The 16,551-nt window shown below is 34.4% G+C and overlaps 1 protein-coding gene across 4 annotated transcripts in view; it reads left to right on the forward strand.

Moving 5' to 3' along the window:
- The window catches only part of GRM8 (glutamate metabotropic receptor 8), a 303,263-nt gene that overhangs the window by 174,192 nt on the left and 112,520 nt on the right, over positions 1 to 16,551 (forward strand). For all 4 annotated transcript variants that reach the window (XM_064422214.1, XM_064422213.1, XM_064422215.1 and 1 more), the window contains one exon: positions 8,510 to 8,710. In XM_064422214.1, the coding sequence (XP_064278284.1) occupies positions 8,510 to 8,710 (201 nt within the window). The remainder of the gene's footprint in view (positions 1 to 8,509; positions 8,711 to 16,551) is intronic.

A 16,551-nucleotide genomic window follows, 5' to 3' on the forward strand; every position in this document is an offset into this window, starting at 1 on the left:
CTCATGAAACCAAAGAAAGTTGCTTAAACCTCTCTTTAGTAGTAGTTAATATGATTAGTTTAGACGTTACCGTATTTTTGGAAGCCTTGATGCAGCTTTACTCTTTAGTCTCCAAATAGACTCTTAAAAAATAGCGGCCACAAACGCTTCAGGAAGTGATGTGCTTGGATACTTATTTTTCTGAATATACTTCCAAAAAGTGCTTTCTAGTTGAAGGAAGTCCTTTTCTAAGCATGGTGTCAATAAAGTTTATAAATAAAAATAATACTCCTGCGGGCAAAAGTCCTTTCAGTTGCTTGCTTGTATGAACCTTATATTTGAAAGCTCTCATGGTCACTAAGGAGAAGAAAGGATTTTTGTACGTACTGCTGTGTGTGCTCAAGGCCCTCTGAGTTTAAATGCTAGCAGAAAATTAATAAATTCAGTTACTTGTACTGAGTCTTTACTCTTGCTGATAGCCTTTGCTGTAGGCTTTGGAGTTATACACTGTAGTCTGCATAGGATTGCTTGCAGCCTGTGGGGTTTTAAAATGGCACCAGTTATTTTAACCTATGTGCCTGGACTAGTTACATTAGCAATTTCTTCCATAGTTAGAAATTCCCAGGGTAATTTGTGTTGGAAAATGTAGATCCTATCTACATACTTACCTCGAGTTTGTTACAAAATTGAGAAATTCAGCAAAATATTTGGTTGCCTGTTCATGCTATCACTAATACTGACAGTATTCTGAGGGAGAAATACGGCACCTAAAGTTTGAACAACATTGAAAATGTTTTCACTAAGGTTGTCCTTAGATCTTCATGTTAGCGAACACTAAGAAAGTTTTTGCCTTTATTTTAGTGCTATTTTGTTCAGAAATAACAAAATGAAAACTTTTGACATGGTTTAATTATGAAAAATGCATCTCTTTTAAATATAAAACATTTTTCCTATACTGTTTTTGTTTGGTGAAAAATCAGTAAAGCAACATTTCATATTCATAAATCAAGCTGACAAATTTTGAGGTTGAAATTCCTTATTTTTGCTTAGAATTTAAGGAATGTTAATGGTAAAACATAATTTTAGATTTGAAACATAATTTCATGTGTTACTATATATTGATATATGTACAATAAAATCTTAAATGTGACAACATGACCTTGTGCATTCAATTTTTACTTTTACAAGTAAAGAAAAATAGATATGATTAGAGGGTTTTTAAAAGTGATATACTATAATAAGATAGAAACAACTGCCTAACAGTTGTTATGTACTAAAGCTAGAAGTATGGAGGAATGAAAGAGACAATGGATCACAAATACTTCTCAATGATATGTAGTATGAAATTTGCAGAAATATAAGAGTCTAGCAAAACTGATGCATCTCTGATTTCAGTGTCTTTCCTAAAATAAAAACAGAAGAAGCAAGAGGGGAATGAGTGATATTTAAATGGCCATGTAAATATTTAGGGAACTCTCAGAATACATGCAAATATTATACAGAAATGTTTGCAAAAGTTGGCTGTGGTTTGCTCTCTGGCTTGAAAGCTGGACAAAATCTAATGAAACCTAGTATGATGTCAGATTTATTTATTACTCTGCATCCTTGCTTAGTAATGAAATGGTCGTTCTCCCTTTAATTTAAACTTCCAAGGTGTCTTTCTCTTTTTCTGCAGTTGTTTTCTGATCTCAGGTTGTCAGACACATGGTGGTCAGAAAATGAACCAGTGAACCACATCTCTATTTTTGTAGTTTCCAAGCTGCAATCTGTTTATAGCAAGGAAATACAACTTTTGAAAATGTTATACCCAGTATCAAGCTCTGTTCATACTAAATATTATGTTCCAACATGGGCAATTCCATAGACACTGACTAGTCATGTGCCTGAAAGGAATATTGCTTTTTCCACTGTATTATTTTTTACACATTTTCTTTTAAATGCATGGTGTGGTTCTTGTGGTTGGCTAAGGAGACAACATATCTTATGGTGTATCCTTCTTATTTTAATGCAGACATTAGAGTTTAGCTAAACATTGTCATCATAGCAAATTTTGGCTCATCAAGATAATTTACACAACAATGTCACTGTTAGTTGTAGCAGACTTGTTTTTTAAATGTATGAGAACTCTGAATGCCTGTGTTCCCCAACTCTGTACACTGTTTCAAGAAGCTATAATTAAGCAATATTAAGGCACTAATTAGGATAAGGAAATTTTTTCACTCTGATAATAACATTCAAACTGTTGTTAGAGACTCTTTCAAAGTACATAAATGAGAAAGTTGAGAATCTTATTTTAGCAATGCAACCTTAGTTTGCTTTCCTAAGAGAAAACACTAGGAAATGTCACAAATAGTGATAGGAGCAAAACACTCCAATATAACTATGATAGTGCTTTAATTCCACTTTGGTATATATTACTGTGCAGTTGCTAGAAGTGTTTTTCTGAAACATGTGTCTAATTTACTGTGAAAGTTGGGAAAAAGATTATGATATTTCCAATGAAAAATGTTTGTGGGCAGGCCAAGAATTTTTTAGATGCTTCAGTTACAGGATGAAGCAAAAAGTTAGTTTTCCATTTATGGTGATGTTAATGTGAAAATTATTGTGGCATATTCACTTAATGTGAAATATTCTTTTTGCTATTTTGTATTTTAAAAGTGTTTAAAATATGTGAAGTTTCTGAATAGGAAATTCTTTTAAATAACAATATAATTGTAGGGATTTAAAAGTTTTTTTTTTCCTCAGACTTTTTATAATTGGTCTTGTTGTCTTGTAGGTTTTTTATTTTATTTTGTATTGTTGGGATTTTTGTGAGTCAGTGTAAAGAGGCATAGCCCCCAAAAATTACATCTAGGGACAATTCACTAAATCACAAATCCACATCCATCAGTTGCTGGAGAACAGCAGACAGTTAAACTGCTTCATTTCACTGTCTCTGCTTCTACATTCTCAATTTTCTTATTGGAATGGCTGAGAAAATTGATATAATCCTTGGCTTACTCTCTGAATTGCTTCCTAAACTGACACCACACTATTACAGAGAAGCCTCAGGTTTTGTGATGCTCTCTGCAAACTAACTCATGCATCACTGTTACCAAACAGCTATTAGAAAACTCAGCTCCCCCACCATAAACGTATATCATTGCCCTTAAGTTTCAGTAACAGAAGATGATGATCTGCATTATTTGTTCAGAGAGATCAAACTCCATAATGTGTGAGGAAAACAGCTGAATAGTCAGGAAGACTTCAATAGGAGCAACATATGCTCCTGGTGCTTCCTGCTGAGCCTGCTGAAGTGGCTTAGTTACAGATGCCAGCTTTCTGTGGAAAAAACTCTTGCTGCAAAGGTGGGGAGTTCTAAACAATTCTGACAAATAGAAGATCATCACGCCTGAGCTGAAGAGTGGGAGACCACTTACAAATTACTGTGTTTTAGTTGTGATTGGGATTGGCCCACAGAAACAATCAACTGAACACAATATTTGTCTTTGACTTTCTTTGGTTCCAAGTGCAGCTTAAGTAAAACTGTTTTGAGAGCCAAGTAATGGGGATAAATAATTTAGCAGTAAGTAAAAAAAAAGTAAATTGCAACTATGAAATAAAAATATATTACTAGATATCCAAAATCCAGACTTGTAAAAACAGAAGTTTGGAAAAATACCCCAGCTGTTGCAGAGATGCTCCAACTGTCTTTGAGCAGTAATTCTGCACAAGCATGTATAAAAAAAGGCAGGTAAAGAGAGGCAAAAGGAATAAAAGCTGTTCATGAGAAAACATTCTAAGACCATTACATTTTTTTCTCCCCTCTTCCACATTACTAGTCCTCCCACCATTATCCCAGGAAGATTTCTCCCCTTATTCAAAACACAGTCCATAAAAGATTTGTTTCCCAGCACTTATGAGAGGGGACAAGGTCACAAAAGAGTTGGTGGGATTGTGAACAGGATGGGGGAATACAGGCTCTAGATAAAGATCTTTCCTTGCTGGTGACAAATCCACAGTTAGGAGATTCTTGACTCTCCTTGTCACTGCTAAGCAAATGGTTCTCACTGGGTGAAGGACAAGACATGCCAGTCTAATATTTTGTTTAGTAGGATACTCTTCCTACTCACACTGCATCCTCATACCAGCTGTCTTTACTCTTCTAAACTATGCAGCCCTTCTCTTGTGTCCCAAAGCTCTGTAGTGCCCAAAACCTTTCTCAAACCCTGCACCATTACAACATTGTTCCAGTTTGATGCTCTAACCAGCTGTTGTATACAGCCTTTTGTTTTCAAGTAACATAAATTAAGATTTTTACTAGATATATGGGATCTAAAAAATATCAAAATAATCAGGAGAGATAATGTAGGCTGCATTTACATAAATTGCTTTCAATAATACTAAATGGAAACAGATTTGTGAGACAGAAGGAATGGGATTGCTCTGAAATGTTAGGAGAACTAGTGATTTTCAGAAATGGGGTAGGAAAATAAAATGTATTGTTTTTCCTCTATGTCACAAGTTACAAGACAGGTATATCCACTTGCTTTATTTAGAATTTTTTATGTTCTCAAGAGAAAAATTACTAGGAACTTTGCTCTGAAGTTTTCCTATTGTCATGGACTTACATGTGTACAGACATTATTTCAACATGTGCTTTAAGATTGTCATTAAGAATAAGTTTTCTAGAACTTGGATGAATTATGCAACATTTATCACCTGCCAGATTATTGCCGTTCTGGTGAGATCAGCAGCTTAATTTTGATTGTTTAAGATACTTGTTCCTCTCTCATAGGTGATATCATCACCCATGTATGAATTCATTACCTCAGCTATCTTACATTAATCTTTATTTACTTCATGATCTTGAATTTTTAATGAAGATACATTTTAGTTTATTGTTGTAAAGGCCTAATTTATCTTGATTATGTTCCCTGAAATCTCTTGATTCCCATTTCATGCCCATGGAATTTACAATACCACCTGCTTCACCTTCTTCCCCCTCAGACTAGTAGCCACAGTCACATCCCTATCCACTTAATCAATGTCTCACCTTCCTACTGTTATGCTCCTTATCTTTCCCTGCGAGTTACACCGTCCTGAGCAGGATGCACATTTATTCCTGAAGCGTAAGAAATATAGGATGAAAAGGGGAAATGAAGTGCAGGTATGGAGGCAATACCTCCAGCAACAGTCCAACTTGTCATTCTTGCTCAGGATCTGCAAGAGTACCTGTAGTAACTCTTTCACATTTACAGTCTTTATGGGATCATTCCTTTGGCTTGTTCCCAAAAGAGGTTTCCAGTGGATTGATCCAGGAACAGCTGACATTTCCTGGGCTAGTTATTGCTCTCCTAGATCTTCTCAAACCCAAGATGATAGCATTAGTACTTATATCTACACTCTTTCTTCATTGGTTGGAGAAAATCTTGACATCCTGCTAATGTCAGGTTTGCACTTTTCAACAGCTGGTTTGGAAGACCTGCTGGAAAACACCACAGCACATTTCCCTGGATTTCTGTTGTTTTGGAGATCAGGAAGAGATGGTCAGGAACTGGTGAGCGCAGTTCTCATCTCAGTTCTTGACACTGTCAGACCATGGGTCTGCCAACTGCAGGTTTGAGAACTGGGAGTCTCTCCTCACTCTTTTTGATAATGACACATCTTAAGCAATTTTCCAGAGGAAAAACTGTAGGATGAGAAATTGATCATTAAGGAAGCATTAAAACATTTATTTTATAGGGTACAAATTTTTATGTTCCTTCAATCACCAATGTGTGTAGAAACATGCCTTGTAGAGCAGAGGGTCAAGCTATAATAAACAATTATTGCTTGGCATACAAGTCTGAAGAAAAATTATAATCATGTCTTCCAATGAATTAATATTATATCTGGAGGAGCTGACCATATTTATGGTTTAGACAATATGCATCACTTTGTTGCTATACATAAACATCTATTCAAAGCAGTGCAGTGTAATTTAAGTTGATGAGTTCTTGTCATCCTTATAAATTGTTAGTTTAGATGTTTGAGAATCCTGAAAGAGAAAATGAAGATAAAAGTAAAGAAGAAAGATCTTTTTTTTCTGTGATTTTTAGTTATGCAAAGCACAGAGACTCCTCTTGTCTGTTGCCTTCTGGGCTTGACTGATTTAAATATTGTAATTCTGTGATGGTCCGTATCGCTTTGTATGTATAGAAACACATTAAATCCCAATAAATTAGTTTTTTCCTCTATAATTTACGTAATACATTAATTTGTTGTAGCATATCTGTGAAGAGTGAAGGTAAAATCTCATGCCGTGGAAGAAATTTATGCAAAAATGCTTTATATCTATTTAAAGTACATTATAACATAGGGAAGAATAAAACTTTTTTTTGCCTTTTAAAATCTGTATCACTTAGTACAATATACTTTTTTAAGTGTTTGCAACATTTAGTGTTTAATGAGTTAGAGTTTATTACAGAAAATATTTCCGCTCTGTTTTTCACTAGGTCCCCACCCCTCAGCATACACATATATCCATTTATGTGATGGGAATTATATTTATCTTGGCAATAAAAGTGGATCTCCTTTTAACTCCTCCTGTCCTGACCATCGTATTTAGAGAATGTGGAAGCTCTGGGAGTGCACCCAGGTTACTGACTGCTCTGTGCCTGCAGCAGTTCTGTAAACTCTGTCCTTCTCTTGTCCCAGAGTTCTTAACAAGGCAGCAGCAATTAAAGTGGAGAGCATGAGTTCTACCCATCATTTGCTGTTGGAAGGTAGTTCCCAAATGAAATAAGTCAGTAAATTTGTAAACTAATTAAGCTTCATGTTTTCCATCCTTCATGTCCTCTTTTATGTCTGGGCAATGCACTGCAACTAATTGTGTAATTTTCAGCATGTTCAAGGAAAGATTTTTCCTGTTTATTTATTTTCAGTACAGTTGCATTATTCATTAATTATTTGTCATTCATTAGAGAGCATGTCTTAAAAAGTGTCTGTAAAAAGCCACTTGTACAAATCACAAAAATGATCTCTGCCTTCCTCTTCAAATGGTTTTTAGCTTTTCAAGAAATAGTGATTTTATGTGTTTTTTTTTTACTAATCCCTGAGGAGAAATAACAGCACACCATGATTTTTCAAGGCTATCTATCGCTTCCAGTGCTCAGGGGTGTTTAAAGCACAAACCACTACTGCTTGTCAGATTACAGATTTGTTCATATGTTATTACTGTAGCACAAGATGGAGGTATTGAAGTGCAGCAGACAAATAGAAGAAGAAAGGTTTCTGAGTATGCTACCTGGCTTTTTTCCCTTGTCATAGGTGCTTGCATACTTTTTCTAAAGAAAGATCTCGTGTCCACTATATTTTCAGGCACAAAGAGTGTACTTTAATAAATTTGGACTCAGCAAAATTGATACCTTGAACTGATAAAATCCTGTGTTTAGATCTAAAAACAGAAACAATAAAAAAAAGACAGAGGTTTTTTTTTTTTTTTTTTTTTTTTTAATTATGCATAAACTTTTGTCTCATTTCAATATAATCTTAAATAATATGATTGGATTATTTGCAAATGGAATGAGTTGATAATCTGGTAGATAACCTTGGGGTCTGTTCTGTTCACTGAGGCAAGAGGAATTTCACAGTCGATTTCAGCAGTGCAAATTTCACATCAAGATTTGCCAATCACTTTTTCCCTGAAAAGTGAAGATTTGAGCCTTTAAAATCAGCATGTGAATTTCTATATAGAACATGAGATTTCATTTTGATTCTTTACTTAAAATATAATTTTTCTGATCTTTCTATTTAGCAATTCTACAAAGTAATATCACCTATTAAGATAAAAGTTCCCTTGTACTTGGATGTAGATGATGAATTTGGGCAATCGCGCACAATAAAAATTATATGAATGGATTGATTTGTTCTCCCTCTAAAGAATAAATGTCCCTGTAGAAAACAGCAGAGAGTACATGGTTCTCAACGTGAAGCATTGTTCACTAGTAAATACAGGAAAATGTCGTAGAATAAGCAGTTTTCACTATGGAGACAGATGGTCACATCACTTGGCAAGCATTCAGCTTTTTTCCCTGAGATGTTTAAATAATGTTTATCAAACAATAGACAGGGATAAAAATCAAGGTAACCTTAAATTTATCTAAAACAGAACAGCAGGCTGCTCTAGAACTGTCCTATAAATAACAATAAACAGCTCTTGAATGAAAATCAATAAGGTGGAAAGAGAATTTTTCTACTGGGTTGTAGAAATACATGTATCTACATATCTTTTTCTTGTAATGAAATGTTCTGTCCTCTTTCCTAGCCCGGAAATCAACATACTGTTAACATACCTGGCAGAGTGTACAATGATCAGAGGCAAAACCAGATGGCCATATTTTTCCTTGTCTTGTTTATTTAGATGATGGATAGACAAATCCTGACTTTACCTGTCAATCCAGCTGTAATTATTTACATTCCAGTGTGAATTTTTGCATGCAAGTGCTCATGCCAGTACACACTTGAGCACACACCAATAGAAGTAAACTCTTTTCTCTTTCTTCCACAGGCTTAGAAAGAATTGCGAGAGATTCAGCCTATGAACAAGAAGGAAAAGTTCAGTTTGTCATTGATGCAGTGTATTCCATGGCCTATGCCCTGCACAACATGCATAAAGATCTCTGTCCTGGATATATTGGTCTGTGCCCAAGGATGAGCACAACTGATGGTAAAGAACTACTTAGCTATATCCGGGCAGTAAATTTTAATGGTAAGTTGCAAGTACTCTTTTTTTGCCCCTCTCTTCTTTAAATGTTCCAGAAGTGACAAGTGGGGTTTTATTCTTTATATAGGATACTTCAAGGCACAGTGGAAAACAGGATTAGAAGCAGTTCTCATTTAATCAGAACTGTGAGTTTTTCCACCTGCTCTGAAAACCTCCAGTGTATTTTTCATCTTAACATTTTTCATCCTAACATTAAGCTGCTCCCAAAAGAGGCAGATGTTAAAAATATGAATCTGTCGATCAAAATATTCCAGAGAAAAGCTGCTATTATGGAAACAAATTGAGGACTCATACAATCTTACTGACAGAGTAAAAATCATTTGACAGTGGTTGCTTATGTGTTTGCAAGAGAAAGAATTTTAAAAATACCTTTTTGAAAATCTTCTTGTAAAATTAATTAATAATTTCCTACATAAGCAGATGATGTAATTGCTTACTTTACATATTTAAATTTCAATTAAAACACTCACTAGCAGTGCCAACTTCTTTTCCATTTGTTTTTGACTCAGTATTTTAATGAGCTTTAACACAACTACAATATCTATTTTTAAACAACACTACATAATATTCTGTGGAGTTGGGATCTGCTGCTGGGAAAATGTAGTTACAGGTTCTTATGCTATTAACAGTAGAGGCCAATAACAAACAGGATTAATTGATGAATGTAGATTTGAAATGTGATGCATATACTTGATGGTGAAATAAAATTGCCAAAACCCTAAATTGTTTTATTAGAAGTCATAACTATTATAGACAATATTTGCCATTATTTTGCAAAGAAATGGAATTATGTACTTTGGTCTGTTTTGGTTGGGATTTTTTCCTCACTTGGTGGTAGTTCATATCCTACACATGCCTTCTAACTATGCAGAGAGAAACACTCTCTGTCACAATTTATTCCAATGACCTCAGCTGCAAGCAGTTTTGAAAAAAAGTACAAGGTCATTTTGAATTTAACTTCTGAGTGGAAGCTTTTTTGCTTTAGGTAATACACCAGACCACTTGGTTGATACAAATGTTGGTTATAGTTCACAGTTTTTTCTTCCTATGCAATTTTCATGCAAAGGGAATCCCTGCCTCCAGGAATATAAAGTTAAAAGTCTAAATGATTCTTTAGTGATTTTAAAGAACACCTGGAACATAGAATGTTGCTGGAAAATGGGACATATTTTGATGATGAAAAAGGTAGGTAGCATATTGTAAAGTTTGCAGTGATAATTACCTACATTTCCAGTAGATATTTTCTGTTCTGGGTCTGTGTTGTTAAAGCACAAAGTGATCTATTTTCATTTGGTGAGCATGAAAATTTAGCATAATATAATAAGCTGTACATTTTTATATGAAAGCCTTCACTCCCTAGATAATTATATTTCATCAATACCTGTCACGATTTCTGTTGCTGACTCTAAGTACGGCAATAAACAGAGATGAAAGCATTCTGGACACTAAGAAAAATGTATTTGATTTTGAAACAGTGATTTACTGAAAGAGAGGGGGAAAAGAGAAGGAAGAAAAAAACCCCATTTATTTGAGGTTAGCTTCCTGTCCCATGGATTATGTTTAATATTCCCCGTACTAGGCTAGTCCACATTACATACCACTGTGCCAATTGTTTGGGTGGGTTACATGCCCAAACATTTTATTTTCTTAGTCTTGCATTCAGAAACATAAGAAGATGGTCTTAAGCACTTTGCCTTTTCCTATTAATCCACAATTCTTGTCCTTCAAGGCAACACTACTGCTGTGTCTGACAGAGGTGAATATTTTATATAGGCTACAAAACTTCCTGTGCTGGGAGTAAAGAGTAATGCTGTGTGATGTGATGTACATCAGTTTTGATGTACGTCCTAGACTCAATCAGTAATAATATCTCATATTAAAAATTAACTGATAAATGAAAGGAAAACCCTGGATTTTTAGCCATTCAAGATACCATTTTTCTATCCTAGCAATCACAGGAGCACAGCCCATCTGAAGCTGTCAAAGGCCTCCACCTACTCTAACGCTCTGTCTACTTCAGGATCAGCATAATCAGTTTCTATAGGACCATGCCCGTCTGGGTTTTAAATAGCTACAGAGGTGGAAAATCCTCCAGAATTCTCTCTGAGTAGCCAATTACAATATATAATAATATTCACAGTAAAAAATTATATATTTATATATATATATATATATATGTCAAGAAGTAACTGGCATTTTTGAGACAGGCATTTTTTTCCTTTTCAACAGTATTAATTTCTCCAGATGATTCTACCCTTATGCATATTAAACCAAATTCTCACCTCAATTCAGTATATCCCTCTTCACTCATGTAGTAGTGAGTAGGTTCAAGTCCAGTTAATATGCTGACACATTCAACTTCATGGTTTGTACCTCACAAAGTGTGATCTGTATTCTGAAAGACCTCTGTCTGTCTTATGGAGGACATTTGCAAGGGTGAGAAAACACATTTTTCTGTTTATTGGAGTAACTGATTTGCTTTTGATTGCAAGAAATCTCTTTGAAGAGCATTTATTTTTGTTTACTTAGTTTATTTTAATTTAAAAATTATGAAGATTCACTTCCCTGAGGGATTCGTCTGTGTAATATTCCATTACACCTTTATGAATGAAGGGTGATCATAACCACCAGGGTACATTGAAATGATGTGATTGAAAAGACATTTGTTCCTGCTTAAACATTCTTTCACTTGTATGCTAAATGCAGAAAATGTCATAGTTCATAATGATTTTAAATTGGAGAAAACTTGATTGGTAATAGAAATAAAGAAATTTATTTGCACTCAAGATGTGAGTTAATGCTGAGTGTGATTTCTCTTTGCCTGTGTTTTTCACAGGAGAGCTAGGAAAGAATGGTCTCTAGACTCAATTAATTTTCATTTATAATGATCATTTTAAAATTAATTTAATTTAGTAGGAAAAGAAACTTTTAACATGTAACTAGTACCGATTATTACTGTGTACATCTAAAGTGTTTTTAAATGAAAATAGAAAAGCAGTGTTTTGAGATAGAGCATACTTAGTACCTTGGGTTCTTGATGGTTACTTTTAGTAGACCATAACCAGCCCATCTGTTTCTTTGGTCAATGAATATATTCTTTGATCAACTTTTTAAAGTTTCATGGTCCTATTTATCTTTTTCCTAGGCAAAGAGTGACTATTATAATTTAAGAGGTTCTTTTAATAAGTTGCTACATTTGAAAGATTTTTGCTATCACTTTTTGTATCCAAATTAGATATTTATGCAAAACTGGTGTTTCGTATTTAAAGTTTTGTAAAGAGAAGAGTTTTTCTGTTAATTAGATTTATAAATGGCAATATGCACAATAGTGTAATTGTGGCATGATTCAACATGCTCTCCCATGACATTACTCTAGTGTTCTCATTCTATTTAACTTCATTATTCTGTCTACAAAACAAGCAGGTGTTTTGTAAGAGTTTTTACTCTGGCAGGTGCTGAGTGCTTCTTGAGAAGTGTTCTGTTGAATTCAACATAAGTGCTCATCAGTTAACAGGAACAGGACTTGAACATGCATTTGCAGTGGATGGAAGTGTTTCAAAGGTGGTTTTGTTTTGATTTTAAGAAAAAGATTTATCTTTGTACTTCCTTCCATGCAAAGAATAACAGCATGGATACAGTGCTATTTCTTCCCACCAACTCTCTTATGTGTGTTTCTCCTCCCAAGCTCTCTCTTTATAGGCAGTGTAGGGTAGCTGTATTTGGTCTACCTTTAGTCATATATTTGTATTTATTTTTACATTTGCACAATTTAGAACTTTTAGAAATATATGTACTCTGTAGCAAAATATATTTACAGATATAACAATATGAGTTTTAAACTTATAAATTTTTATATACCTTATAAAGGTAAGGGCAGCATTTGACCTCTACTCACATACTTGAAGAGAGACATCTTATTTGCTTTGGTGGGCTATTTTTCCTGGAAATTAATAGGGATACTTGGTAATATTTTTATGAAAGCAGGGATAATAGAGAATGGAGCATAGGTGTGGCAGTACAGCAACTGTGTTGCTTTCTCACATTTTGTGACAAATCTACAATAACACTGGAACAGGCTGCTTAAAAAAAGGTGTGGAATCTCCATCCTTGGAGACACTCAAAACCTGGCTGGACACAGGCAGCCTCCTCTAGCTGAGCCTGCTCTAAGAAGAGGGGCTGAAATAGGTGATTTCCATGGCTCCCTGCCCACCTCAGTCTTGCTATGATTCTATAGCATTTTCTGGACTTGAAAGAAAGAAAAATACTATCACCTAACCCCACTTTACAATGTTTTACTTTATTCTTCTGGAACTAATTTCATAGTCTGAGTGGACGAGAAAGCCTTGCTGTTATTTGTTTTTTAGATATGTTAATTTAATGCCTTTGAGGAAAGATTAATTTTGGCTGAACACACTGAGACACACTGCAGCATTAACCCCATTTAAAAAGGGAAATTAAAAAAAATTAATCCTGAAAGGGCAGAATAATACCGGAGAATGAGAATAAAAGAGCAGAAGATAGCAGGCTAATTCAAAATAAGGTGTCAACTAAAATAAAAAATAATGATCATTCTACATTGTAATTTTTTTTGAGAAGATAACATCTATACAGAACATTTAAAGAAACCCCAGAAGAATGAGGTTTTTCATAAAGAATTTTGAACCCTCTGGAGAATCATTATTGTGGAATCAGCTGTTTACAAAATTAATCTTCTTTTGCTATCTTTTGAAGTTGCTAAGATATCAATCTATGCAAAACTCTCTTAATATTCAGCTCAGACTGTTTTAAATGTTTTCTTCAAGAAAGCTGACACCTCTCTATTCTTTTACCGAGTACAAAATTTGCATTCTCAAATCATTATTTATCATTAAAACAGAAGTTTAAAATGGTGCACTTTCAGGCTGATAAGTTTTGACATTTTTTGAGGCATTAAGCACAATAGAACTAAACGTCCCCCTTAAAATATACTGGTGCTATGCTCCTCACTCAGGTTTTTAAAATTCCTCCTCTCAAGTCTACAACTACCCATAGAGCAAAAAAAAAAACTTATAAAAATAGTTTAAATTGGGCACGTCTTGAATTTTTTTGCAAATTATGAGTTCTTATAGGCAACTCATAATTTAGAACTTCTTACTGTCAGAAACACTTAGGAGCAGAGGATGCCACTGGTACCCTATTCTGATAAGGTCAAAAAAGTATCTAAGTATAATGTGAGATAATAGCAGATGAGTAGATCAGATATGAATAAATAAGATTAACAATGAGTTGGGAAGGGCAGAACCCTGCTGACCTTGCTAGGACTCACTGTGGTAGCAAATCTAGTTTCACTAATCTGTGCTGTGTTAAAAAAACAGATACAGCTTTCAGTTGCAGAAGTGGGAGTGGCAGGGGGAATGTCTGCTGGAGTTTTAAGATCTGTGATGTTTTTTCTATCATACCTACATCGCATGTCATAATTCTGTGTAAATTTTTTAGAAATCTTGGTAGTACAGAGAAATGTTTGGAAACATGTCTAAAGCTTAAACAAACATAGACCTGAATTCATAAAATTCAATTCAAAATTCTTTTTATGTACTTTTGTCATAGTTTCAAAGGCGTCTGACTTGGTTTGCAAATGCATTGGAAACTAGGGCACACCACTTGTAACAAAGAATCCTGATGTCCAATTTCCTAAGCCTTTATGTTAAATAAATTAAGAGTTGTTACCAGTGTTAACTTATTATTGGGAATTAACAGGGAATGATTTCAAATTAATTCTGCTTTGGCATGCTAATTATTTTAATGGAATTAATCCAAGTGGCTGTACAAGAAACCAAAATTGCAGAGTGATCTGAATCACTCTTAATGGATTTAAGTAATGTAAGGCCATAATGTAAGCAGGCTCAGCAAGCAGAGCTTGGAGCTGCTGTGATTCTGAGGTGCACCACGAATCCATGTGATTAAAATCAGTGATTAAGAAAATTATTGGTGTGAAATTAGAATGTAGAACCAAAAAGCAAGTGCAATTTATAGCTGTGCTTTTGCTTATGTACAGGTCTTAAGTACTGATTAATTGAGCAATATATATGCTCCACATACAAAATTCATGATGCAGAACTTGACTGAGACCAATTCTGTTTTGAGAAACAAGGTCTAATTCATAAGGTATTTTAATAATTAATATGTTAGGCAAAGTGATAAAGGATTTACTCACATTACTCAATGAAAATTGATTTGCATCTCCTGATAGGTACGGATATCCAGATATATCCTTTCTACTATGATCAAGTGAAAAACTCAAGCTATAGCAAAGAGGCTGAACAAATTAACCCTTGTCATTCCAAGCAAAAATGTATCTGAGTGCAAAGAAATTGTAGCTTTTTACAACCTTTTAGTCTGTGTTAGGAGCAATACAGTTTCAGTTCTGTAGCATTTTTAAGCCCTTCTGATATCCTTACCTTTATTAACAGGAAGAAGACCTGACACATGTTTTGAGGAAAACAATACCTTGGAAAGCTTCCTAACTTGAATATTTAAATTTAAAATCTCCTCTTAAATCTATCAAATTGAATGAGAATGTTTGTACAAATTTCTAATTTTCTCCACTTGTTGATTTATGACCTGTTTGGTAACACACCTGTTCTGCAAGCCATCAGGACAGATGTGAGGGGAAATAGATTGGTTTTAATACCTCTGTAACTGAATAATATGAGCCTTTTTATTTTTTTACAACATTTACTTAAAAATGAAATAAGATGCATTAGAGAGAAAATAGAAGAAAAAAGGGAAAAAGATTTTTTTGATGGCATTTGATAGTATAAAGAATCTCCATTTAGAAATCATTTATGTAAAAAGTGATCTATCTATATCTAGTAATGGTCTATAAGTTATAAACTCAATGGTCTATAAGTGATAAACTCAAAAAATAGAGTAATTATTTTGGAGAGTCACTGTCAGTGAAATCATCTTGATAAATCTTACATTCTAATATAGAGAAAAAATAAAATTTCTTTATATTAAAAGGAATGACAGTGAAATCATTTAGGCTAAATACTGTAGCATAGGAATTACAGTGTAGAGAGAATAATTTTAAAGTTAATACTGGCATCATCAGATGGCACTGTTCAGTTTTTTCTGTTCTAGAGAGATGTACTCAGCAGTAATCAATCAAGTTCAGGTGCATAATCAAAGAAGAACTGGATTTAAGAGCAAGTTAGATGTGTTAGACTCTGTTACCAGATGTGACCTTAAGCAAAACCGAGGAGAATCTGAGGAGACTGAGCAAAGTGTTCAAGAGGAAAGAGACAGGATTCAGCTCATCCCATACAGGCCAATTGGTTTCCCTGTTTCAGTAGCTGGTAATTCCAGTATGTCTTGTTCTTCATGTAACTGGGAAAGGCTGGTACCTCTCAAGGCTACCAGAGACAGCCAGTCTATTTGCATTTAGGCACCATAGACACTCATCTGCTTCTGTGTTTTCTGCAGCCAGCTGCGAGTCAGAGGTTTTCTCAATGGCTGGTTAAAGAATATCTAATAGTATGAAATATTAAGTATGTGGAAGGGAATGTATATTAGAAGCTTCTCTAACCCAGCAAAGGAAGTATTTCTTATTATTTCTGAGGATTAGGGTATCCAATAATTTTGGCAACATGGCATATTATGTTTTATGTTGAAGAGATTGGACCCAAAATGTTATGTCTGTTCCTGAGTACTCTTTGGTATTCACAATTCTAGATATATGCTACCTACATATCTCCTTATAACATTTTCCCACATGTTCTAACTTAAAGTGAAGAAGGATTTGGAGTTGCTCAAGAAATTTGTAACTAGAATTTAACAATAAAACA

The sequence above is a fragment of the Passer domesticus genome, chromosome 5 (assembly GCF_036417665.1).
Source record: "Passer domesticus isolate bPasDom1 chromosome 5, bPasDom1.hap1, whole genome shotgun sequence".
NCBI classification, from domain to species: domain Eukaryota; kingdom Metazoa; phylum Chordata; class Aves; order Passeriformes; family Passeridae; genus Passer; species Passer domesticus.